The sequence below is a fragment of the Nanorana parkeri genome, unplaced genomic scaffold (assembly GCF_000935625.1).
Source record: "Nanorana parkeri isolate BGI_ZX_2015 unplaced genomic scaffold, ASM93562v1 scaffold9, whole genome shotgun sequence".
Taxonomy (NCBI): Eukaryota; Metazoa; Chordata; class Amphibia; order Anura; family Dicroglossidae; genus Nanorana; species Nanorana parkeri.
In genome coordinates this window covers 3,758,964-3,786,850 of record NW_017306277.1, presented here as the reverse complement: position 1 = coordinate 3,786,850, position 27,887 = coordinate 3,758,964, and the positions used below count along the sequence as shown (strand labels likewise).

Below are 27,887 nucleotides of genomic sequence, written 5' to 3'. Positions count from 1 at the left end.
TTTGGAAGGGTTGCCGCCGCTTACAGTCCCCGATGTCATCATCAAATATGTGCATCAGTGTACAGATGTCAGATGCAGACTTGACCTGCTTGTCATTGCCCGAGCCTGTCTAATGTTGGTGGGTTTATTGCCTGCTGGGAGCCAGAGGCCTGAGCTGTTGTGCTCAGCCATAGAAAATAATGGCCTGTCTGTCTACCAGAATGCATTATTCTGTGTGCACCACAGCAAACGGTACTAGTTTTCAGGTTGTTAACATAGTTCGGGCCTAGGCAGACCAGTCCTATGGTAAAATACATGGTCACTGTATATAAGATTTAGGGTCGGTTCACACCACGTGTTCGGGTGCGGGCAATCACGCTGCAGGGGGCATCCTGTGGTGCCTTTGACTTCAATGCACCGCCAGGCCCCACCCCATCCCACACCTGAACGCAGGGAGCCGGCCGGGTTGTGATACAGTGCTTTCTAGAGGCTGACCGCTCTGGAACGCACTGTTTGTGGTGTGAAGCGACCCTCAAGGCACCATTTAGACCATACTGGGTGGGCACTGGAGCGGTAGACAGGAAGTGGCTGAAAAAGGCTGAAAGAAATCGACAGCTGTTGGGAAAAAATGGTGATTGTTTACAATGCTAATTGTTATCCATTTAGAGTTTAAACCTTTTAACTCTGTTTCATGGGCCAGTTTGTAGAAGAAAGTGTCAGAGATAAATTGGATGGCAGCAAAAGTGTTAACACTCCTTGTGTACGCTGCTCACACCAACAGCATTGTCTGCCTGCACTGCCGGGAATCATGGGTGTGGATCAGACAAATTAATTCACAGAGAAGCCTGCGCACGTACTGCGAGATTTATTGAGTGAAACTGACTCAAATGTCTGTCAGGTAATGTAGCTGTGCAAAGAGCATTTATGGCCAGAATTATGATGCGAGGAAATGAATTTTTTTCTCCCCAGAGGTGATAGTAAACAATGGGATCAGGATCCCATTTATGATATAGATTGTTGCGTGGGGGGGTTATTGCAGGATTATCGTCAATCCCCATTTCTTATGCAGGAGGCCATGCTTGGTTATAAACAATAGTTTGATTAAATGGTAAACGTCTGCTCTTAAAAGGAAAAGTAGCCCACACCAGCCATGATCACGGTGATGGGGGAGAAGTTAGGGCCATGTGACCATGGCAAATCGGATGCTTTTGACCCTTCAACAGCATCGTGGAAATGCAGTGACCTATCCAATACTACCCATTTACTCACTAGCCATGATGGAATGACACTTTTCTAGATTGGGCAGTGAGGGTGCGATGCCATTGGAGAAGGTGTGTTAAGTCTTATTCACACCTATATGTGTGTTTGCACATTCATTAAGGCGCATGCACCACAATGCACAGTATATATGCATTGCGATTCACTATAAATGGCACCCAACACACACATGCAGTGGAAGCAAACAGACCAGAGCTGTGGCACACCGCAACCTACAGATCTGAATGCTCTCTTGATTGTGGGAGACTGCATTGGCCAAAAATAGCACCGATTACTTAGTTTTGTGCATTAAGGCTTAATAAAACTCTGTTCCGGTTCATAAAAATAAATTGCCCAGAACTTTAAAAAAAAAAAGCATCTCTCGCTGCAGTATTTACCTTCCCTATGGCACTGGCCCCCGCAGTCTCACCTCTCTGAGGTTCAGCACCACTCATCTTTTGGGTTGGATGATGCCCATAGCCACGAACCTACTTCCTGTGAGCCTAGAGCACTTATAAATATGTGGTAGCACTGGACCAGTAGGAATTGGTTTTGATGTGGATCCAAACAAAGTGGGGGAGGTACTCCTTGGAGGAGGTAAACCTGTGATAACAGTATGTGTGTGAACCTTGTTTTGGTCCTAGGCCAATGCCTCTCTGGTTTGCGATGGGGGGGGGGGATCGCACATCAAAAGATCAAACACAACATGTGAGCCTACAGCCTCATGGACACACCTGGTGATGGGTCATCAAACCTATCTGGGCTGACTGGTGCTGCAGGGAACGGAGCTCGCATCAGTGATTTGGGCTTTAAGGGATCATTCAAAGTGAACACATCAACGCATGAGAAAGTGATAAGGTGTAAATGGGCACATAGGGATTCTGTCTCTAGCTTGATACAGAGACCTTACCCTTCTTTTTTATGCAGTAATGCAACAATCCAAAGTGCTATGGTTTCCCCCAATTCAATGAACCCTTCCTCTACCACGGCCCAGCATTTTGCCAAAATTGGATTGGATTTTGGCAACTAATCGGTACCCCTATGTCTCATTGGGGTACCTATGAGACATGAAAACGCTTCGGCATAATTGGAATATTTACACGAGCACATCCGTCAAAAAAAGTTGGATTGTGCATCGTACCACATACACAATATTCTGGAGTATGGATGAGCAACAGTATCCATCTGAGCTATGCCAAGACCTTGGTGTTGTGTCATACTGGCACAAGGCTCACAGTGCAGAGAACGATCCACATCTTGGAGACTCCAGTTCCAAGATCCTCTGCATAAAAAAAAAACATGGCACCTCGATGCTGGTAGCAGACTCCTTTGCTCCACCATATCAGGCCATCCGATGAAGCTAATTTTGGCCGGTCTTGCTGGTGTTTGAAGGCTACTCATTCTTATTTTTATATAAATAAGAAATTTGAACATGTTTAATTGGATATAACTGTGTTTGCTTTCATATCACAACAGGCCTCCAATTCCCCTCCCCGAACAATAGAGGATTTGAATGTCATGCTGCTGAGCCACTTATTAGCAGTCGCCTTATTCGCAGCACATTGATTTTAGTATGTTTGCAAATGAGGCGATAGCCAAAAAGAAGCTAAATCTCTAAGTGGCAGGAGAATACATTCACCCATGAAGTTTAGCTTTAAAAGGCAAAACCCCTTCAGGGTATGTACACACGTGTGCGTTAGTACAAAGGATATTTAAAGCATTCAAACCCTTGCGTTTTTCCAACTGGTTTGAAATTAGAGTACACTGTTTGGCTTCCAGCCTGCAATTTTATTTCCCTGGTTGCTTTTGTCAGCACATCACGAGCAAACTTGAATGAGGTTTGGATGCATTTTTGATGTGTTTACAGTGTGTTTACAGTGATATTTCCATAGATGCGATCAGATGTGCCGATCACTTCCAAATAGGTTTCCCTTCTCTATAAAAAGTAATGCATTAAAAAGGGTTTCTTTTGGGTTTTTGTTGTTGTTGTTTATTTAATTATAAACTCTCTGCAGTAGTTTATATTTATTCAAGCGACGTGCAAAGTCATTTAAAAATGACTTTCACATTGGAGCACATTTCCAGAATCTTTTTCCAGGTGTCCTTTATTCGGTCCGGTGACATAACAGGTCCTATTCACCTTTTTTTTTTCCTTTGTCTGTGAGTAGATCCTAAATGCTGCAAACAACGTTACCATGTAATAACGTGGGACCGTTCTCTACAGCTTTAGCTTTTGAGAGTATAGTGGAGGGGAGGGGGGTGTGGCTTTGAAGGCCCAGACTTGCATTATGTAGGTTGAATGGCACTGGGCATTATTCAGCTAGCAAGTAGCAACATGAATATTGCTGGATTGGTGAGAACAGCTCCAGATATCGGGTGAGCATAGCAGCTAGAATTTCTTTTGCATTTTGAGAGCTGCGGGGGGTAACTTTTTGGTTTGCTTCTCTCTATGTATTTTCTCCTTTACATTTATATATTTGTGACTTTTTTGCATTACTATTAACAAATTTCCATGGCAGAATAGCTGTTACCTATTTAAAAAAATGTATCTTGTGTGTATTATACAGCTGTAGATCCTCAAATCATCTCTGGATTGGTGCTGACACTGTCCTTTCTTCTGGAAGGTGGCTTCTTTTATTCCCTATGCTCCCTGTGTGTGTTGTAAGGTAGCCACTGCTCCCGTGATGGACTACAATCTCTTATTTACTTTACTAATTTTATTGAGACGGTAGTCCATCACAGGAGTGATCTTGGAGCGTTGGCTACTTTACAACACACACAGGGACCATGCAGACCAAAAGTAGCCCCCCTCCAGAAGGAAGGACGGTGTCAGCACTAAATCAGAGATGATTTGAGGATCTTCAGCCGAGTGATACACAAATAAGATACATTTTTAATAGTTAAGGTACTTGAATGCATTTGTAAGATTTAACTCCTGAGTTTAGTGTCGCTTTATGTAAAGTTATAATTAGAGATGCACTAATACCGATACTGGTATCTGTATCGGTGCCAATACTGAGCATTTGGGCGAGTACTCATCCTCGCCCAAATGCTCTGATACTTACCCGATACCGGAACTTCCAGTCAGGGGTACATTCCCTCTGACTGGCAGTGCAGCAAGGAAGCATGGTGCCGGCTTCCGGGAAATCAAGATCCCGGCTTTACGCTGTCTACCAACGATGCGAGGCAGTCTGGCTTCCTGACCAATTGGGAAGCCGGGTGGCACATCATGACCCACCTCCCAGCTTCCTGATTGGCTAAAAAGCCGGCTTCACGCTGCCTTGTGACACTGCAAGGCAGCCTGGCTTCCTGACCAATCAGGAAGCTGGGAGACAGGTTATGATGTGCCGCCCGGCTTCCTGATTCATCAGGAAGCCAGGCTGCCTTACATTATCACGAGAGAGCATGAAGCCAGTGTGCTTTCGATAGAATACCGGCTTCCCAGGCAAACAGGAAGCCAGGCGGCGGGTCATGACCCACCGCCAGGCTTCCTGATTAGCCGGGCTCATGCAGCCTCGGGATTCCAGTATCGGTATTCGGTATCGGCGAGTACTCGAAAAAAAGATATTGGTGGTCAATGCCGAAAAACGGATATCGGTGCATCCCTAGTTATAATTTGACCTCGTTGTCTATAATATTTTTCCAATATAATGTGACAACAAGCGATCTTTTTCTGGAAATTCCTTCTGACCCTGTAGAGGAAACTTTAATGAAAGCAAGACCTGGCAGCTGTGAAATGCTCGACTCTTATAAATCACATGCTTGTGTCACCGCTGGCATGTGGCCTGTGAGTCTTCTAATTATTGATGGGTTTTATAGACCCATTATTTGTAATCACTTTTAGATAGCAGCTGGAAGACAAGAATAGCGCAAACCATGGTGAAACCGTATGAAATGTTGTTTGCAGGATGGCATCTGAGAGGCATTGTATAGCAGAATGATAAACCTACAATCATAAAACTGTTCGGTATTAAAGTCTGTTACAAACAATATGTATATACTGAATGGCGTTCAAAAAAAGAAAATATGAGATCCATACACTGCAGTAATACTCTGAGCCCAGGTAGTGTAATGATACTACCCCCAGGAGGCAGGTCAAGAACAGGCAGGGCTAGGAGGAAGTGGGTTAAAGCAGAACTCTGGGTAAAACTTTTATTAACCCTTGCAATGCGGCTACTAGGGCTGCAGCTAACGATTATTTTCATAATTACACACACACAGGCAGCATTAAAAAGCTCCCGGCCGATCTCCACTTACCTTGGTGTTGTCGGCGGGCAGCGGCGTTGATCATGTCGGCGGGCAGCGGCGAATCGGGCAGCTCACCGGGATGAGAGGGCCAGACACATGTCCTCAGCGTGGCGTAAGCGGCATCGCGTGAGCGGGTATACCGGCGTAGGCGCGAGCGGCTTAAACGACGTGGGCGCGGCGTAAGCAGCGGGCGTAAGTGGCGTAAGCGGCGGCGAGCGGGAAATTTGAATTTTAGCCGACAAATCGACGATGGAAAACGTTGACAACGTTTTCCATCGTCGATTTTAATCGACTTAATCGAATAACTGTTGCAGCTCTAGCGGCTACCCAGGTACGGGTGAGTCTAACTTTTATATTTTAGCTTCTAGACGAAAATGAGCAGTTAACTCTTGCAGTGCAGGGGTAGTCCCACTGCAAAGGTTATTAAAGGTTTTACCTGCAGTTGTTCTTTAAATTATTTTGGAAGTCTTTCTGCCTGGAACACTGAGGACACCTAGTGGTGGAAAGGCACTACTGCTAGAGACCACTCCAGATTGTATGTAAGTATTGAAGCAAAAACTGCCCTTATTATTTTTGCTATTACTAGACTAATATTTTTTTAGCTGAAGTTAGGCTTTACATTTCACAAATCAGTAGGGCACTTGTCAATACTACCAAATCGCAGTATTGCTTTGATTGCCATGAATAAAAGCTAATGTTTGTAAGCTTACACTAAAGTCATATGGTGACTAATAATGGGCCAAACACACCTGAGTTTGGTTCGAGTTCGAACATTAGAACGTGGAAAAAGTTCAAACTCGATGAAAGTCTATGGGACCAGAACTCGGAAAATCAAATGACCCCCATTTTGAAGGCTTATATGCAATTTATTGGCCATAACAAGTGTATGGGGATCTGGGTACTGCCCTGGGGGACATGGACATGTATCAATAAAAAAAAAAAACACTTTTAAAAAATAAAATTTTTAAAGGAGCAGTGGTTTTAACATCAAGTAAAACAATAAAAATTAATAATACCTTTAAATATCGTGCCTGGGGGTCCCCTTGAACTGCCTGTAAATTGGCGCATCTGAACGATGTATAGAACCTGCTGCAGCAAAAATGACATTTATAAAGAAAAAAAAAAGCGTGCGGTTCCTCCTCCCAAACAATACCAGACCTTTTAGGTCTGGTAGGAATGTGAGCTGGGAGCACCATTTAAATAAACAGAAAAAGCGTGGGATTCCCCCTAAAATTCCTAACCAGTCTCTTGATCAAACATCAAGCCCATCCTTACTGGCGACCCAACTGGTGCATTAGCTGAACTCTGACCAAAACTACCCGGGACCCTTAATATCCATGGCAAGGAACACGTATAGTTAATCTTTTGAAAGCAATGTGAAAAATTTGAGCGTCAGTAGTTTGTCAATAACTGGGCTATGCTGGGAATGTATTCTATTGAAGGAGAACACATCAATCTATTATCAGTGAACTGACAATGCTATCCAGCAAACCCTGCACTTGTGCTATCATCAGCAATTTCTTACAGTTTAGTCTCAGTTCTGTGCTTTGACTGAAGCCAAATTTCTGAATTTCAGATCCCTTATGTGTGCGTTGAATGTGTTTCCTTTAGTCTGAGCTGTGTAATGTCCACTATCGGAAGAGATGGGAACCAGTCTGGAGTGGGTGTGTTTGGGAATATCATTCTCTCCTTACCAAGAGGCAAACAAAAGGGGTTCCCAGATCACCAGATTGTTGGTAGGGAGTGGTGTAAATCACACCACACCAGCTCAAACCCAGTAAAATGTGTTGATGTTGACTGGGGCAATACAGTAATAAGTGCATGAAAACCTGAAGCCCTGAACAAGTAGCCTGTACCCAGTGTATGCAATTTATAAATTAAAGCGTATCTAAACCCAAGAACAAAAATGTATTTTAATATAGCACGCCTGTCCTTTGATGTGGTGGCTGCATTAAGTTTATTTATTTTTCTGGCTTTTTCCCTTTATGTTCACCTGGTGATTCTGGCAGTAACATACTTCTTGTCCTAGTGTGATACCGCACAGTCACCATACTGCAGGTATGGAGGACCAGCATTATCACTCTAGGACAGGACTACAGAACACTTCTCTAATACATGGGAGGGGGGTTGTAGTCCGGAGATTGCTGGGAACAATGCTTAACTGATGAGAGAGACACAGAGCATGCTATTGGAGGGGGAGGGGGGTGTGCTGTTTTTTTGCATGCTGGGTTTTTGTTTAGTGCTGGAGGTGGATGCTCGTTACCTCTTGGTCCAGCATCGCACCCAGCTCACTGATTTCCAGGAGCTGGGCGGGACGCCATCTAGAGCATCCTGCTCAGCTCCTGGCAACCAGTGACCTTGGTGAGCTGGGCGGAAAACCGGACTCAATAAGATGCCGCCTGAGGCAACCACCTCAGGCTGCCTCAATTGTCACAATATAGGGACGGCCCTGGGTATGTACCAACCAGTAGTAATGATGAGTGTTTTCACTTGTGTTAAGCATTCCTTAGAGTGCCCATAAATATTTGAGGGTTATTTCTGGATTGGCAACCTTAGTCATTTGTCTCCTCGATAAAAGCTCCCCACTTCATCGAACATGAATGAATTATCAGATAAGTGACTGAATAGCTTCAATAGGCTCAGTTATTTTGGGTGTTAGATAATTATAGGTTTAAAAAGCAACAAACACCAAAAAAACATATATTCAGCAAGCATCATTGTCTAATATCTGCAAGACATCAGGTTCACTCAATTACGCCCAGCAGAAGGCATTTCCATAATTTGACGTGAGGTTTACATTCTGGGGTCAGCTTCTCCATTTCCCCTTCATGAATGCCATTGCGTCTCGAAAAATCATTTTATGTGAGTCACAATCAACCAATCTGAAAAAACAACTCCAAGCCAATATATAGAAACATTTGCTCCACTCATGCATTCTTTTATTAGCCATGCACTTTACACTCCTTATGCTATAAAGCCAGAGAGATAAACAGGTTACAAGAGTTTGTGCAATACTGTGCAGATCTTTTGGCTAAAACAAACACCCTTCCTATTTTGGCATTTCGTAATGGTGTCAAGTAATGGCGCCCTGCAGTTAAAGGAAACCTCAACTGCCTTTAGTTGTCAACTTGACCCATGCTGTAAACACGATGAATCCCACTGCTACCATAATGGCGTGTTCAGGGAAGGAGCACTTGTGTCATGGTGGGCAAAGGGGAAGTCATACCTAGCATGAGTGATTGCACCAGTAATAGGATGTGGTCAGAATTTGAATAGGATCTTTGCAGGGACTGCTTTGGGATATGGGGCATCCAACATGACTGACTGCAAGGCCAAGTAACGCTCACTTCCCACCTAAATAATACACTAAACACCAGTAATTTCAAAGAACATTATATAATAACATCTATTGGAAGGTTGAATGGCCACAGTGATGTAAACATTTACTATAATATTAGAACATACTATGTAGCATGAACACATATTTTGGTCCCTGACGAGTGCCAAAAAACACCACTCGCCGCTTACGGGGGGCGTACCATGACCCATTGTTTATTGTTCAAGCCACTGGCCTCCCATATTCTGGCCCGAGTGGATATGCCCACCAACAGCTGCCCAAGTTCTTACTGGCTATCGAGCTATAGAACCCAGTAGCCCCGCCATTGGCACTTCCCTACTACTCAGTCCCTTTTCACTTTACGGAGAGCCAGTTCTTTGTCGTCGATGTATAGTACCACGAGGGACTCGCCCAATGGACAACCAACCTAGAAGAAAAATATGTCGACCATATTTCCTAAAACACAAATACCACCTTTAACATAGATAAGGAATGCCCATAATCCTAACTAGAAAGAATGCATCCCTCCTCCCCAAACGCCACACTTGCAGAAACGTAACCTTTGGAAACAAAAAACAACAAGCCGAAATACTACCGGGGAGGGTGGGCTGAACGGACTACTTTTCTCTCCCACCGAAATGGTTCCGTACCTCACAATGTACAGTAAGGTGGCCCCCTTAACTCCACCCACCGAGCTAAAACCACCTATCACTATGTTAGCTGGCCCTCCCGCCCACCTTTTCATACACAACAGAAAAAAACCCTTTTCATTCAACACTCACCTAACTCCTCCTTGTTCAGGTCTGACCTGCATCAGTCATGCCCCTTCCTCCGCCTATCGCTCCGCAGTTATTCTGTTGTTTCCTCTATTGTTTAAAACTAATACAATAAAGTCCTGCACATAAAAGATTATGAATAAGGCGAGTGTGGCCGAAAAATTGGTGTTTTTTATGCTCTGCAAGACTCATTAATAAAGCATACAAGAAGATATGTGTCCCCCTTTTGGTTGGATTATGAAATCCCCTCTTAATGGTTGGACCTAGAAACACAATGGTCAAAGTTCCCAAGGAAAGGGCTTACATTTTCAATTTGTCAAACCTGAACTTTTTTTAATGATGCAATTTTTACAAGAATTCTTGCTAATGACTTAGGAACCCAGCAGAAAGTTTTATATTTCTTATGCATTACGCTTCTTTATGTAAGGTTTCCTGGTCTTTAATAAGGCCGCAGATAAATTGCTAATGATGGGGAATAGGATTTGCCCTGTTAGAGTTGTGTAATAATAGTGTGGAGCAACGTTGTACAAAGGTTACAGCAAGGAAAGCCAGCCTCTATTAATAAAATAGATGTTTAATCCACATAAAAGCAGGGTTTTATGGAAGCCTTGTAAAGCTTTGTGCCCATCGCTGTCTGCCGGGGGAATCCGAAGCCTGTTGGGTGATTCTCCTAATGAGTGGATGCCGTAATTGTTGTGGTCCAAGGGTTTACACGTGCTGTATCAAAGCCTGGATCCCAGAGGCCAACGAGTGGCTTATTGTAATTAGCGTTCCCTAAAACTGCACGGGCTTTGACCCTGTTCCTCAATTTATTTTTCTATGGCTGCTTAGTACAAAAATGGAAATGCTATTTTAGTTTATGGGGAGGCCTACTGTATGCGCAGTGCAGTTCCTCACAATTTCGATAGTTGTGGCTCTTGAAGAATCATATTTCTGTGACCATCCATTGCCATGCCTCTTGCTCAGGGGTGGGCAACTCTGGTCCTCCATCTGTGCTTTAAAAGAGAACAATGGGGTAACCTTTTTATCCTATAGTTCTCTTTAGGGTCATAGGAGGATATATACTAACCTCCTCCAGTGACCCAAAGCTCAGTATAAAGCCGGCTATTGCCCGCTATATGAGAACTAGTGTCCCCATTGGAAGATTTCCCATCTATTCCTGTTCTGGTGACAACCCAAAATGTGAACTTTTATTTTATTTTCATTGATAACGGTCACCAGGACAAACAGGGAGGGCGAATCTCCCTAACGGGGACACAGACGGCAGTACAAATCTGACAGGTGTTCTAATCCTACCCTGGGGGAAAAAAAATAGTAGTTTTGGCTTCAGTTGTACTTTAAACAGTGAACTTTTCTTATTGTTATAAGCAAGCATAGAGATAATGCCTCAGTTGTAATTAGGAATGGAAGATGTAATAAGCAAATTAATTTGTGATCAGTTATATACAATCTAAGCAGTTCCAGTCTCATTATCACAAGCTCGTTTATTGGCCGCATTTACGACTGAAAAAAAACAACATATTTTTGCTTTTTAATCGTTTTTATGGCAAGACGGGGAATTATTAGTTCTACGAACACTAGCTGTATTTTTCATACAGTTTAAGAAATCAGTGTTAAGTAGATAAACTCATTTTCTGTAAATTGCCAGGCAGTGCTGAGTGGTGTCCTCAACAGACCGCCATTAAAAATGCACATACGGGAACATTAGCTTGCATTCATATTGTTCAGTCTAGTTTGCTGAGGCTGCAAATTATGAAAATTGCAACTTTTCTCTTAAGCAGCAAGTTCAGGCCTATTCATAGAAATAACACTGATGGATGATTTGAAAAGTGATTTTTTTTCCCCCAGCATGGTATATTGTAATTAAAGGCAAGGTGTCCGAAGGGTGGTTTCTTTGCGCAATTGAAGCTTCTATACATGGATGGATGGATGACTCGTGTAATATGTTCCAGGACAGATCAGACCATTGCAGTTTCCGGCACACTGGCATCACATTTTGCTAAGTGGTTAGAAACAGAGCCGTCTTTTTAATGAGGCAGCCTGAGGCTGTAGCCTCAGGTGGCATCTCTTTGGTCATGTGGGGGGTGGCAGGCAGAGCGGCATGTTTTGTTGTATACTGGATGCTCTGCTGCACAATGTACAATGCCTACTGCCCCCTTTATGGCCAGAGCATCCCAGGTTGCTAAGAGCAGGGCGAGAAGATGTGTATGGGCCATAGACATCTCCCCGCTCAGCTCTTAGCAAACCGGATGCTCTGGCCTGCGTCCCGTCCAGCTCTTGGAGTGCTGGTCCCAAAAATACATGTGGTTTGATCTCTAGTCTCAAGAGGCAGCTCCCTATCCTGAGGGTTAGGGATACCTTGGATATCCCTTAGGACAGGGAGCTACCTCTTGAGACTAGGCATGATATCAGACCACATTGGCTGTTATCTATTGACCTAGTTTCAAGATTAATAAATCTATTTTTTGGTGCTCTCACCTGCACGCTTCTTTTCGAAGCGCGGCAGAGGGACTTAGAGTGTATTTCCAATTTTGCAGTCAAATTTGAGAAATCTCTTCTAAATGTTTGTGTCTTTGTGTTTAGATGTTTTGTTGCAGCAAGCAACATGGCTGATTGAAGTTTTTTTCACAGTGATATGTCCTTAAAGAATGACTTAACCTAGCCATACACTATGCGAATTTCGGCCAGTTCTTGATGATCAGCTGATCGAAGGAGCCGGTTGGAAAATCTTCAAATGAACAAAGCGGGCATCCAATGAGCTGCCGACTCTGTTCAGGTATTCTGACAGGGACAGCTGAGGTAGACAGTGAGACATTCCTCGATCAACGCCTGTAAGCATTTATGGCAGAATCTGTAATATTTTCTTCGTTCAGCCCACAGGTTGAACGTAAAAATTATTAGTGTATGTACAGAGTATAGTCAGCTTTTGGACAGAAATCTGAAAAGTGTGTTTTTGTTTTTTTCATTTTATAAGTACTATGGGGTAAGTGATTTCCCCTATAGTTCTCTTTAGGATCACAAGAGGGCATATACTAACCTCCTCCCGTGACCCAAAGCTATAGCGGACTATTGCCCTGCAGCCGGGACGGTTCACGACAATACTGTCAATCCTGGAATACCGGAATCCACCTAGCTGCATGAGTGACAGTGGGTTCTGCCTGTCTAGTGGCAGAGCTAGCTGTGTCCCTGCCCCCTCCCCCGTTTGTTCCTCCAGGATCAGAGAGGGGAGGGGGGAATCCCTGCGGGGAGCGGTGACTGCAGGGAGACGATCAGAAAGTGAGCGGATCGGTGCATGTTTCTGCTCACTTCCCGTTTAATAGAGCCGACCTGTGACAGCTTCTTTGTCACAGGTCAGCTCTAATTATGAGGATCAGTGGAAATCACTCACCTCATAGTTCTCCTTTTAACCCTTTGTTCAGATCTAAATGATAAATAATAATTAACAAACCCCTCACCCCTCAATGCCCCTCCTAAAATTACAAAGAAGAAGAAGCAAGTAGATATTTTAACCTGTAAGAAGCCAAGGCACCCTAACCCATGTAAAAGTAATTTAAACTGCAAGAATTATTTTTTTAAATATATTTTTTTTATCTTATGCTATGTGAATAGGAACATGTAATAAATATAAAATAGGTGTCATCCTAGTTTGGCTGTGAAAGTGAAAATACACTTTTTAAATTGAAACTTTTAGTTTTGAGACCATTGCATTTTTTTTCTTCAGTTTATGAACAGTTGTTGGGATTAGGTTGCATACCTGTGTCTTATTCACTTGTGTGTAAAGTTCAGTTGCACCTATAAAGCTATGTCATGTGTTACTTCTGACGTGTCTTGTGAATTTTCTTTATTTTTTTGTGGCTTCTGTAATATAATCGGAGTATATAAATGAGGATTCCAACACTGTGATAATTGTTCACAAAATACGATCCATTTCACCCAATTTTGATCACAAGTTAATTAGCTAATTACATATTTAATAATTGTTCACCCAATAGGATTCAATGCAGTTGCATAATCAGTTGTGGTTGCATTGGTCAGTTTTGGCAGAGCCAGCTGTCAATGCCGCAGCTGGGTGGATCTCGACAGCAATGCTGTAGCTCGCGGTATACTGAGCTTTGGGTCATGGGAGAACACGAGTTTGTGTCCTCCCGTGACCCTTAGGAGAACTATGGGGAAAAGCCCTGACCCCATAGTTCTCCTTTAATGTAAACTTTTATGAAATATGTAACATAGCAGAACAACAAGAGACATAATACAACAAGAGACATAGTAGGATGTGGTATAACAAGATTGCAAAAAGCAGACACGTGTGAGATGGAGAAGACATAAGGGAGTAAAAGTTATGAAAAATCTGGATAACCACAATTCACGCATGAACAGCAACTATAATATTGGAATCAGAGAATCTTATATATAATGAGCATATCAGCAAGGGCCTAATAATACGAGAGCTACATAAGGAAAGATATGCAGGCATTGAATTCAAAAACAATTGGCCAGATTGGTAGGTGGAAATAGGGATTAAGTTTACAGAGAAGGGAAAAAGAGGGGTAGGTGGAGAGGAAGAGGAGGAGAAGAGTCCTGGTGGCAGAGGCACTACTGACCTTTGAGGGGAGAATCAAGGTTAAACAGTCCAGATTAATTCATATTCCTGCAATTATTGACAAGACGTCCAAAAATACCATGAAAATGGTTATCTTTTAGTTTTAAATACAGTAGGAAAGAGTTAGCAAACGATTAAGATTTGTATTGCCCTCCCTCTGGGATTTATCTATTTGTCCTACTGACCAATCTCACTAAGACTGAAAGTGAGGGGAAAAATCACAATGGAGTAGGGGAGAAATCATCCAATTGGACAAATTTCTGGGGATTGAAGGGATTTCCGTTAATTTGGAGAGAGTTTTTCTCGCTTCCTTTTGTGTTTACAATACAGGAAGTGAAAGGAAGTATCCGCAACATATACAGCAAGAAATAAACTGATGAGTCATAATCCATTACTACTCTATCAATAAAATCTTTATACTTTTCAGTTATAGTTGACAAGTTTGTAATCATTGCTTTTCCACAGCTTCTGTGTTTTTCATCGACATCAGTCTCATAAATTCCCTTCACCTTTATCTCACTGTGTTTCTTGCAATATCTTTCCTAGACCTTCAGTTCCCTTATAAAATGAACAAAAGCCATTTAAAAAGTCTGCTAGGAGCAACTTCTAGTAATGGCGTTACCGTGAAGACAAAGTAATAATAAAATGTTGTCTTGTGTTTTTTATTTTTATAGGGAGCCGACTCAACAAGGACCTGAGGCACTATCTCAACCAGAGGTTCCAGAAAGCTTCTCCTGACCACGAACTGCAGCAAATCATTCGAGATAATCTTTATCGCCATGCAGTGCCTTGTGAGTAAAGCCAATTACAAGACACTGGGTCTTATTTCCTAAAGTGTCTGTCTGAAAAAATAGATTAATGTTGCATCTAAGAAGCGATCAAAATTCTGTTGCATACTCCTGTGCTGCACAGCTTTTATTTAGAGACATTCCAATAACATTCTAATAACATTAATATTATAATTATTTATATACAGAATTAAAGTATATCTAAACCGAAAAACAAAAATGTAGTATATTGCAGCTTACCAGTTGTTAGATGTGTTGGTTGCATTCATTTTTTTATTTTTTATTATTATTTCAAGCCAAGAACATTTCAGAAACTATATATGCATATAGAATCATCTTCTTTCTAATCTATCTTTTATAAACTTTGGATTCCCCTGACCCAATGTAATGGAGGTGAACAGAGTAAACCCATAGCCATGTCTCCCTCTATAGACGCAGTGGGGTGATTGAGCATAGCCACCCAAAATAAGGATTACCAGGTAAAAATTAAAGAAAAAAACCCAGACAGGTAGAAAGCACCACTGCAAGGGTTCATTTTGTAACGGCTCGTAGTCATTTTTTAAAGGTAAAAAAAGCCTGAAAAGGGAAAAAGAATGCAGCCACCACATATAAGGACTGATAAGCTGCAATATATTGTTCTTAGGTTCAGATATGCTATAATCCCATTCCACATGGCTGCTCCGGTCAGTTTTTCAAGTGGACCCGACCGGATGGCCAGTGCAAGTCTATGGGCAGCTGCGTGTAAACAGATGAGTGTCAGCTTACACCCGTTTACCCCTGCCTCTGGCTGGTTCCGGATAAAACAAACAGAACAGTGTTCTGTTTCAACTGACCGAATCGTGCCGGATCGGGGGTAATCTGATGTAAACGGACCCATGATTCCCCATAGACAACCATGGGGGCCTGGTAATTGCAGTTTTTTCCTCCATTTTTTGTGCTAATGGGTAAACCATTTTAGGTGTTATTACTTACTGTACACAAATACCTTTTTGTAGCACATGAAGTATCAGTGGAGCTACTCCTCACTTAACAACCTACATGTTTAAGGACCTTTATGACCAGACCGAGAACTTGGATATTTACTTTATGCAAACCTAAGTAAGCAACCATTTAGACTTACAACCAACTCTCCGGCCGGACGTTGTTGTACACTGTACAAGAACTTGGGTATATGCAGTATGCAAAGCTAGGTAATCATCCATTCAGACTTACAACCAGCTCTTTGACCGGATGGTATTGTACACTGTGCAAGAACTTGGGTAATCAACCGTATGGACTTACAACCAGCTCTCCTAATGCTCAGTATTGTACACTGTGCCATATGTTGGAGCTGATTTCCTATATTCCTCACTCTTAGCGACCATTTCGCTTAACAACGTACGAACGAAACTCATTAGGTGAAGAGCATCTGTAGTTCCTTTATGTCTGTGGGAATGAAGGAAGGGAAACAAGACTGAAAGTGGAGCAAGAGTTTTGAGTTTACCTTGATCCTTTCGCAATCAGAGGTGGCCCTCTTTCTCCATCTCAGAAAGGTGGGAGGTTTGGCCTTTCATTCTGACCCTGGAGCTAAGCAGTTATCCTTTCATAATATTGAAAGGATAACTTCTGCAATCTAAATGGACTATGTCTGTAGCAACTGAAAGCTTGCAGGCTAAGCAGAATAGTCATGTGTCTGCCAAATGTCGAGCTGCAAGAAATTGTCACAAAGTGGGAGATCATGGCTGGATGAGGGTTGAGGGCAGAAGTTTGAATCGCACTATTTAGTTCTTTCAGTTCTCTACATTCCCTTTACACCTTGGCTTGGTTTGCTACACGTCAAAATAATGATAATTTCCTATCACGTACCGCCACAACACAAACCTTAGACCTTGTTGCCCATCCATCAGCTACATGTCCACTGAGAGTAGACTTAGAAGCTCCATAAAATGATGGAAATGTTATACATAGTTCTGTTTCAAACAAGGGCGACACAGGTTTGATTTAGTGTCCCTTTATCTAAAAGCTTTATGGGGTAACAGAGCGGTGTCATTGATATTCCATTAAAAAATTATCTGCCAAAAAATAGCTTCTAGTATATTCATCATGCCTGGTGGCGGGCAACAAATGTGAAAAAAGACAACGCAACCAACATCCTGTTGTTTGTAGGCTATGTGTGGTGGAAACCACTTAGAATTTATTGTTGAGATTTATTATGAAGCTTTCAGAGGAAGGAACTGAATCTTATTATTGAGAGCTAGAATGATGCATGGCCCAAGCAAAATGTATCTTTGTGGTATATTCTGCCTAAACTAGAAGAATTAGGGGGTGTGTTCTGATCGTCATGGCACCTGTCTGAAATTATCTGGAAAGACAAGTGCAAGGAGAGTTTGTAGGAGATTTACAGTACCACAGTAGACGTCTTGTTTTTATGTTGTGAACAAACTTTATAGATATCTGTTATAGATACCTGTTGAATTGCCAGAAATCCAATGAGCTCCTAATTTCCTGTAGTAAATGGATGCTTCTTCTGCTGCACTCAATTCTTAAACAGTGTTGGCGGCTCTTTACAGTTCTCCCTTACTGTGCTACAGAACACCTCTCTTCATCCCGATACCATAAGAGGGATTTCAGTGCAGCATGGAGAACCTTGTCAGCTCACAGGAAGTTAGGTGCTCACTGAATTTTTGGCAAATCAGCAGGTATTTTTCTGACTTTGCAGCATTTTTAAAGAGACGTAACATTGAAATGTGCATTCTTTCAGACATGTACCACTCATTTTTTTTCTTGTATATATATTAAGCCCAGCTGTACACTGAAACAGAATATATACATTGCAAAATTTTAATTAGAATCCTTTTTTTTCTGTTTAAAAAGAGCATTATGAGTGGTGCAGTTAACCTTTACAATCAGCCTATTCAACTTGGTTTGCCCCCTTTTTTTTTAGGTTATTATTGTGGCATTAGTGGGTTTCTATTGTATAGTACAACCTAACAACATTTACAGATGCATGACATTTTTTTTTATATATTCATGTTTGAATGAATTTCTATATAGGACACACTCCTCCTGTAATGAGCAGGAATGCCGTTGCCAAAATGGTTATTTCTTATTTTTAGAAGGTTTAACACCCACACCATAAAACACATACTGCACAGACGTGTAAAGGGGAATGATGTTTATTAAACATTTTGGCCACACAAGGAACAGTAAAAAATATTCTGGCTTCTAAATTAGACCACAGAGGGTCATCTGTGTCTCTTATACAAACCTTTTACCCCAGTAACACTTTGTGATACTTGGAGAGGAGAGATATATTTGAATGCAAATCATAGGACAGTTTCATGTAGTGACTGCACACTACAAGGGGTACAGGTGCTGAAGTGATACATTTAGCACAGGTAGGTGGTCTGAGCAGACTGAAGAAAACAGTCAAGGCAGACAGCCAAAACAAATGCGGTCATGTTTTAATCTAAATCAGTCCACAAAAGTATTGTGCAGACCAACAGAAGTCAAACAGAACCTGGTGATCATGCACAGGCCTAATGTCCAGCATTAATTGGGAATTAAGCATTCCCAATAGTGTGCATGTAGCATGACCTTAGTTGCAGACGTGGAGGCTTAAGAGTTATCATTACAGGTGGGTTTTGACTTCAGTTTTTCACTTTCTATAGAATGTGGCTTGGACGCAGGCTGTGCAGGGGATGGAATGAGACTCAGTACTTCAGGAGCTCTGAATCCTGGATTGTACACATTTTAACACTTGCTTGCAATGTTAAGAGCTGAGCCTGCACCCCTCATCAACTTCCTATTGGCTTTTATGTCAGCCCTTAATAGTAATAGGCCAATAGGAAGGTCTGGTAAGTTGCTGACCAGCAGGGCTCCTGGGGCACCAGAGAAGTTCTTTATTGACATGTTTGCATTTCCTATTGTAGAATGTATTCTAGATGACAGGTGTACGTTAAGTCTTTAACACGTCTCTCTCATACAGAATGGGGTAGACTGGTTTAGTATTCAGCAGGCTGCTCCAAAACTGCGTGTGTAAGCATGTCCTTAAATGGCTGATGAAAAACAAAACTGCGGCTTCCACTCAGCTTAATAGCATCTATTAGGAATGCTGATACACTTGTTTAAAATCAGCCTAAATGGACTTGAATCACAAAAAATGATGTGTTGTAGAATCAAGTAAACTATTCTTGGGTTACTTACAAACATTTATTTTCCATATTTTCATTATTATTTTATTTCCAGTCCATAGAACATGAGCCAGCAAAGATATAGATCATTTTTTCTCGCTCTCTGTTCCCTGTTCACCCTTAATGTGTAGACCTCCAAAAGCCCTGAGACTTCTGCAGGATCCTGCCATCTTGGATATAGTGCCTACATCCCCAGAAGATTCAGAACTGTCACTCAAATGGCACTATATTCCCCTTTGCTCTTTCCATAACAGCTACATCTAAAGGTTATATAGGGAGGTGAAAGGAAGGCTGGAGGAACTGGGCCAGCACATGGAGTAGTTGGAAATACCAAGAAGACGAGAGGGCTGCAAGGACATGCAAGGAGGGAGGAGGCCGTTCAAGGCAATTGACTCTTTCTGAAGTAGCCACATTTGGCAGAATACATATATTGAATGTGCAGTCATTTTCAATATATGTGTGTGTTTTTGATTGTTATTCTCTATAGTGCTTGCAGATTTTGCTAGGTTGTATTGGCTCAAGAGATCACATTTGCCAGAATGTTCAGAGGCCCTATGCAAGTCAATTAAACAATTAATTTTGGAAAGGAAAAGGGCTTTCACCTGCAGTTTTTTAAGTTGGGTGACAGGTTTTTTTTAATGTTACTTGGGCAGCAAGTGAGGGGGGGGGGGGGAACCCCAATAACAGAGGTTCTAACCCTTCCCTACTCTCTAAACTATAAAAAAAAATGCTTCGACTGTAGTCACATTCTAAAGGACAGCCCAGCTAAACTTTGTTTACATTAAAAATTGACACATCCCTTCCTGTATACAAATACTTTTTTTATACACTTCTACCTCCCATGGACATACTCATGTGGAAAAGTTACATTTTGGGCTTTGTTTATGCTCAATTTTCAGCATTTCATATCTGATGGCATCTTAGAGTTGGGAAGACTCAGATACCTGCAGATTGCAAGGAATATTGCATCCCTGAATCTATTTGGCTTGCGATAGGTCAAGCTTTAAATCAAATTGTCGCTAAAAAATAAATAAAAACCTAAAATAAAGCAACCTTTAAAGTACCCTAATAACACTTAGCAGTGGTAACTTAAGTAAATCAGATCTTCAATCTCTTGCAGAGCTACACCCACCTGTAGAATCTTCAGCATCCGGGGATGTTCCAGATGCCTGCGTTTCCACCAATGCACGCTTGTTACTTGTGTTGTATGGGCAACAATAAAACTTACATTCTATTTAGATTGTATACTATAGTCAAGCAGCTAAATACACAAAATACAATACGGATATGTGAACTTGATTACATGTGTATGGATTTGTAATTTAGTTCTTGGGATCCATTATTATTATTATACAGGATTTATATATATAACAGTTTGTGCAGCGCTTTACAATATAAGGAAAACATTACAATTACAATACAATTCAAGACAAGATGGTAAGCCAATGGTCACTAACTCACACCAAGCATACTGATTAGATGGTGGAGCTGCAGCACACTGATAAGGCCATCCCTCTGATTGCTCTGCTTTGTTATCCTATCAGCATGTTCCCTTTTAGCACATGTACACCTCAGTAAAGTCCAGTTGAATTAAAGTACAGTGCCTCCCTCTCCCATTCTATATCCTGTTACACTGGGTTGTATGAGGCTGATATAGAGACAAATCCAGGTACTTACACTGGCTGCATTTACAAATTAATTCTTTTTTTTTAAATCTAATAAATAAATAACTGCATAAATTGCTGTTTTTTTTTAAATATCTGCCTTTCATTTATTTTCTCTTATGAAAATAATATCAGTTGCAAGTATTATGTAAGATGCTCTCTTGCTGTTAATAATCCTCCTTTTTTCACCACTCTCCCAACCCGAAGAAATAAATGTTTCAAGACAAGTACATGGCGCTAGACCATATTATTAGGTTTTATTAAGCGTAATGCTGCAGCTAATGCACATCAGTGATTTTTACTGTGAGCAGGATGACAGTGGCAGATTGGCTGCCGTTATTGGCTTTCTAATTGCAAACATTAAAAATACATGGCGGACAGCAATAAAAATCCCGATCTTGTAAGGTGCGCTGCATGGAAACCAATAAAACAAATGAATCTTAAAGGTAAACAATATCTTATTTATAAGAATGGCTTATTTCCCCTTTTATTAGGCTGTAAAACATATGGGGGAACCTGCTTACCAACCTGCTTTTCCATTGTTTGAAGTGCTGGTTGTTAGGTTACTCCTACACGTATAGGTTTCCTCTTATCAGCACACAGGCAATCACTCTATTCCATCATCCACTTTAAGTAGCATGGTTGGCGGAGTCTTTTCTGCTGTATTCAGACAGCCACGGCACCTGCTCCTTAAGTGGACCTTCCATGGAAAAATGGAAAGTCGTCTTTCCTTCCAACCCCTTGGTGCCCAAACAAATTTAGCTGCAAAAAAATTTAAATAAAAAAATTCTCACCCTGGTCCCGACTTCTGAGGCTTCCAGGAGGCATGGGTGATGTCACCGTGCTTCACTGCTGCCTTTGAGGATAGCTGGCCACTGAAATGTTCATTGTAGGAAAATATTTTCATGGGGTTTCAGGCGCCCAAAATAAGGAGGAGCATTGTTTCCCTTGCTCCTCCTAGAAGCATCAGAAGCTGGGGCCAATGTATTATTTTGTATTTATTTAGTTATTTATTTTATAACATCTATATGGTTTTTTTTTAACAGCAAATTGTGTTTGGGCAGCATGGGGCTGGCTGGAAAGCGGACCTTCCATTTGCACGGAAGGTATGCTTTAAATGGTTGGCTGGACATCAAGGGAGAATCTGACCACTGTCAGGCTAAGGCTTCGGAGGTTGGCAAGACTGCTATGAGGCTCCATTCAAATAGTGTTTGCATGTCCCGCGCATTAGACCGTGCGGGACAAAAACGCTAACATTTTTAATCCGCACGAATGCCACTCTTTTGCAGCTAATAAATAGCCGCAAACATGCGGAATCTGCCGGATTATCTGAACGATGCGCATTAAAGTGCATTGTATTTTCTGTTTAGAGCAGCTCCACGCATATCCGTACAGCCGAATACGCGCGGACAGCTGCTCCGGTGTGAATGGAGCCTCAGCTGGAAAAAAGATACAGAGCATTTTACATTCAGCTGGCACCACTGATGAGCATACAAGTTTATGTGAATGAAGAGAGGAGGAGGAGAAAGGACACTGCCAGCTTAGCAATGCTGGACAGCTGTAATTTGGATGTCTTTTCTAAAGTGTCCAGCACTATCATTACTCACCCATAGTCACCCAATCAACTTACAGGTCTATTCACTAAAGGGTGAAGAGTTTGGAGAAGGCAGGAGATGTGCACAATCTAGGCCAAAATAGGTGATTTGGACAAATTCTCCAATTCAGCTCACTTTCCAGTTCAGCTATGTTGTCCTAGACTGTTCACTTCTCCTGCCTTCTCCAAATTCTTCACCCTTGTAGTGAATAGACATGTAAGTTATCTTGTGTCAAAGGGTTTTTCAACACACATACTTTATGTTAGAACCAAATCACACCAAAACGCTGAGAAAGAAAAAGCAAACCGTATTAGGTAGCCAGTTAAAATGAATAGGCTCTAATTAGGTCCCGTCGCATTTATTCACAGGACATAGCATCGTCAGTGTTTCACCTAGCCATTGCTGCAGAGCACTTGTGCGCACAATCACCATTTGTAGGTAATTTGGCGATCTATGAATTTCAGAATAGGCAGTGTGACAGTGTCTCGTGAACTTCAAACCACGCCTGGCTCTCTTTAAATCCAAATTAATTGTGTCAAGATAGTGTATGGTTTCAAATCATTATGGATTTCAAAACATTATTAATGTATTATCTGTGATACCTCAAAGATGTGGAATAGATGCTAATTGGTTTACTGTGGAGTTGGCAGGGAAGTGACCCCTATGTCATTGGTCAGACTTTTAAATGTACTTTCATCAGATATTGCTCTCGTAGGAGGAAGATGTGACCTTGCCGTAGTTATTTGCGTATAAAACTCAATAACCAATGAAACAAAAATCCCCCTGTGCTGTAAAGCTCAGTAATTGTTATCCAGAGCGTTACATTAACTGTATAGTGTAACAATCGGGCTATATCCCACAGCTTTAATTAAAGTCGGCCTTGTTGATATCATTAAAATATTTGTTAGCTTCTGAACCTACTTTGCAGTGATTTAAATACAATGAGCCTTCTCTGGGTGACGCCATCCAAGTAAAATACACAAGAAGTGACGAGCCTAAGTACGTGGCTTTCTTATAACCTAATAATTGTCTCATTTGCGCTGGAAAATACAAAGTCTAACTTTTAATTGCAGACAGTCTTAACAGTGCCAGTTCAGTGTAACATCCTTACAATTAAAGCTGAACTCCTGGCAAACAACTAAATACACAATTGAAATACACATATATGTGAACAGTCCTCTCTGCCAAAGGATCTGTAATTCTGTCCAGCCACTACTTAGGGATATACACCTCTGTCCCACCACTACCCTGTGGTATACACCTCTGTCCAGCCACTACTTAGGGTAGACACCTTTGTCCAGACACTACTTAGGGGTCTACACCTCTGTCCCGACACTACTTAGGGGTATACACCTCTGTCCCGCCACTACCATGGAGTATACACCTCTGTCCCGCCACTACCATGGAGTATACACCTCTGTCCCGCCACTACCATGGAGTATACACCTCTGTCCCGCCACTACTGAGGGGTATAAACCTCTGTCCAGCCACTACTTAGGGATATACGCTTCTGTCCCACCACTACCCTGTGGTATACAGCTCTGTCCATCCACTACCCTGGGGTATACACACATCTGTCCAGCCACTATTGAGGGGTGGATAGAGGAGGTCCCAAAAAGTAGGAAAAAAACTGGTCAACAGAGGAACCCATCAATTGAGAGGGTCCAAGACTGGATTTTTGGTTGTAAAAATGATTTTTCCTTTGACCAGCCACAGTAGCCGCGATGCTGAGAGCGGGATTTACATTCTTTAATGTTGTTGTTTTTGTACACACCTTCCTGAACAAGTGGCCGCCATTAGTCGCAAAATGTGTAGAAGGTGTTTTACCTAAATCCATTGATGTAAATAAAATCCTTTTTACAACCACAAATCCATTGTTGGACCCTCTCAATTGATGGGTGCCTCTGTTGACCAAGTTTTTTACTATTTTTTTTTTGAAGCTCCTCTTTACACATTTCTATACCTGAATTCACAAAGCCACTGGCATCAGGATATCCTGGTTCTCCTGACAAAAAGAGAAAGCGACCAACATCTGCACAGAGACATTAACCAATATTCTCCATATGTTTCAAAACCAGGTTGTCTGACCCAAAAAACAGTGTCCAGCAGCCTTACAGATGTGAGTATTATATTCTCTGTCTCATTTCACCAACCTATACCCTTACATAGTTTGAAACTACTACACTGTATCCGTTCTCTCCTTTAGTTTTTTTTTTTACCTTTTCAACCTGTACAGTACCTCCTCTCTACTATTGAGGGGTATACACCTCTGTCCAGCCACTATTGAGGAGTTTACACCTCTGCCGCAGCTTAGCCAGGAGGCTGATATTGTTGTCTGTTGGAAATAAAAAATACATTGGTGTTACATCCCCGTCCACAGCCTGCAGATTGGACAGTGAAGGAGCAGCAACGTACGGATGTCATCAACTTTGGTGTTTCCTCATGTCGGCACTGTTCAGGCAGCAAATCCTGACTGGCTCAGAGTGCTGTACCTGCTTTTACCAATTTAGTGCTTCTGTGCAGGAAATGACAGGAGGCAGATATGATTCAGGTACTTACTCTAGTTGTATATGAAAAATACATTGGATACATGACTGCCTAATTTGGAACATTAGCCACATAGACAAATGTAACTCATGATAAAAAAAAGCCTGTGTTGGCAATGTTCCAATATTGGAACATTGTTAGATGTACAGGTATAAGATATACCTTGTATATCTGAATTTGTAACTGAGGATCCCACTTTCAGAACCAGTTCCCTCTGTTTTCTACTCTGTCGTCCCTGTTTTTGGTCTGATGTATAAACCTCCTATAAAATATGGACTATTTAATAACCAAACATGTTACAGTGCTCTATACCTTTTATGGAACTTCTGCATTATTGCATTTGTTATTTCAAGAAGCCAGTATACAGGAAAAATAGTGGTGTGTATATGTATGTGTGTATATATGTATATATATTTTTGTTTTATATTTTATTTTTTGAGAGAGAGAGCCTTTTCATAGTTGAGTATCACACTCATTTGCTTTCTTGTTTGCATGTGAATATGGTATATTTAATAAATGTCCACTTTTCCAGACTGGGCTCCGTGGGTCAGAATGATAAAAAAAATGGTCAGTCACACACTTATCGGTAGGATTACAGGTTGTTTTTTTTTAACTTAACCATAATATAGGGCATGACATCGTTGCCTGGTCTAGTCATGACTTATTTCAGCAGTGTTAAATCTCAGATATAACAGAATGCAGAGTTCACTCCTACTTACTATTAAACATGTGAATCCTTGCTGAATGTGATGACATTTAAGTGTCAAGGCTTACAAATCAATTACCCTATAGGTCAGAGCTTGAGATCTAGAGACAGATCCATAGACAGGGTCTCTTGAGAGATTGGACATGACTAATTTGGAATACAATGAGCAGGGAGATTTGGATGGGTAGATTGGGATTTGTGTATGTTAATAACATGCCAGAAGTCTTGCCTCAATTCCCCTTACCTTGGCATATGTTAAAAGAGCATTTTTAACCACTTACAGCTGTATAGGTGCAAAAAACCCCACTGCAGATCTTATTAAATATAGTTGGCTTTCAGGGCTGCAAATGACAGCACAACTCATGCAGGAATAGCACAGGGGAATTTCTGGCACATTATGTGAGTGGAGTTTTTCTCTGGACCAGACTTTTTCAACTATAATACTCAGAGGAGGTAGAGTAGCCACAGTAAAGCTGGTCACACACACTGGTAGATTTTCATAGGAATGTTCATACAAAAAATCTCATCAGAAAATTTGATAATGACGTCAGAGACTTGTAGACTGTCGTTTTAAATTTTGTTTCATTTTAACATTCGATCGATTTTTGGAAATTTAGTTTTTTCGATTGAAAACCACATTCCCTGTTAAAATATAATATGTCTGAGAAAACATTTCCATCCTGCTCCATATATTTTTGGCATTGCTACGGTTAAAAACGATCATCGATCGTTTTTAGTCAAGTCTGTGTATTTTCTGTACATATTGTGTGTTCCAATATGGGAGTCATAGTGTAGCCAAATGCCAAAGTTGTTTACCTTCAGTGGAGACTTCTCAACAAGTTGTCCACAGTGCACGATCTCTCCAGATGTTTTCTTCATATTTTTTTTAGTTGAGAAAAAAAGTACAAAAAACAAGACTTTGCAGCACCATGGTTGGTTGCAAAAATGTGCGTATGATAAAGTTGTGCTTAACAGTAGGCAGGCTGCGTCCAATAACTTAATACTCCCTTAGAGTGCCGGACTCCTTCATGATGCCTCGATCCCTGCCACCAAGCAAAAGCTTCCTGCCTCCTATTTCTTATAGCCATGAATGTCAGCACTGTGAAATTAACTTGAGCCTGACTGGTTCATATACAGGATTATAGTAAGCTGACATGAAAACAAATTCAAGTACTTATATCAGCTGTGTTTCTAAAATACATTACTGAGCTTTCTAGCACATATGGCCATCTTTGATTACTCACATGGAGCTCAGCTTTAAGATCATGCAATTTTCCCAGTTGAGAACTCTGTAAATTGGGCAGTTCTCTGCCCTTGAACTCAGAATGACTGTCTACCACTTTCAGCGCTCAGGTGAGCTCCTGGGACCCAGTCACAGTATATTAGGACAGTATTTGCATCAGATACATGGTAAGATAATTGGTGTCTGGAACCAGCATGGCTGTATTAAATTCTATAGGTCACATATTGTGTTAGGTAATCCCAGCACTGGTGACTGACTCAAAGCACTGCAATGCATTACTCCCTGTTTCCAATTAGTTACCAATAGTTCCAACAAGGAGGTCAGGGATGGTAAAGACTTCAGGTTTATGATATATTACTTTGGTAACGTAGTATTACAAAAATATAAGGCATACACATTGTTTCTATGTATAATTACAGAATGATGATGAGGTAGGTACCATTTTCTATATATTTGGTATCTTCTCATCAAAGACTACAGCTAATTTTTTTGGGGGGTGGAAAAGAGAATGGGTAAGAGATGAGATTATTGATCCAATAAATTGAAGTAGAATGGTACAATTGCAGCGTATTGGTCAAATCGGATATTGTTCTTATAAGCGTTTGCGATTCCCTTTCAATTGGCACATACAGATTTGCGGCTCATTGGACGACTCTTGTGTCTCTGCAGCTGGTATTTGTGATTTTAGTAATGTGCCCAGGATTGTGCAGTTTTGCAAGGGCATACTGTATGGTAAAGGTTTCACCTGCAATGTATCTGATTTGTCTTTACCACAGCAAGGAGCTCACTTTCTGGTAGATCAGCGTGTTTTATTTTCTGTACTTGTAGTTTTTTTAAGGTATAAAACGTGAGGAAATGTGCAATTATAGCAGAGGTGTACTATATATATAGATATAGATATATATATCTATATCTATATAGATATAGATATATAAATCTATATCTATATGGATATAAAAATATATATCTATATCC

At 41.3% G+C, this 27,887-nt stretch overlaps 1 protein-coding gene across 1 annotated transcript in view; it reads left to right on the top strand.

Moving 5' to 3' along the window:
- MAGI1 (membrane associated guanylate kinase, WW and PDZ domain containing 1) overlaps positions 1-27,887 on the top strand; it is a 432,678-nt gene that overhangs the window by 163,157 nt on the left and 241,634 nt on the right. The window contains 1 exon segment of the mRNA XM_018554478.1: positions 14,872-14,988. Coding sequence (XP_018409980.1) covers positions 14,872-14,988 — 117 coding nt within the window.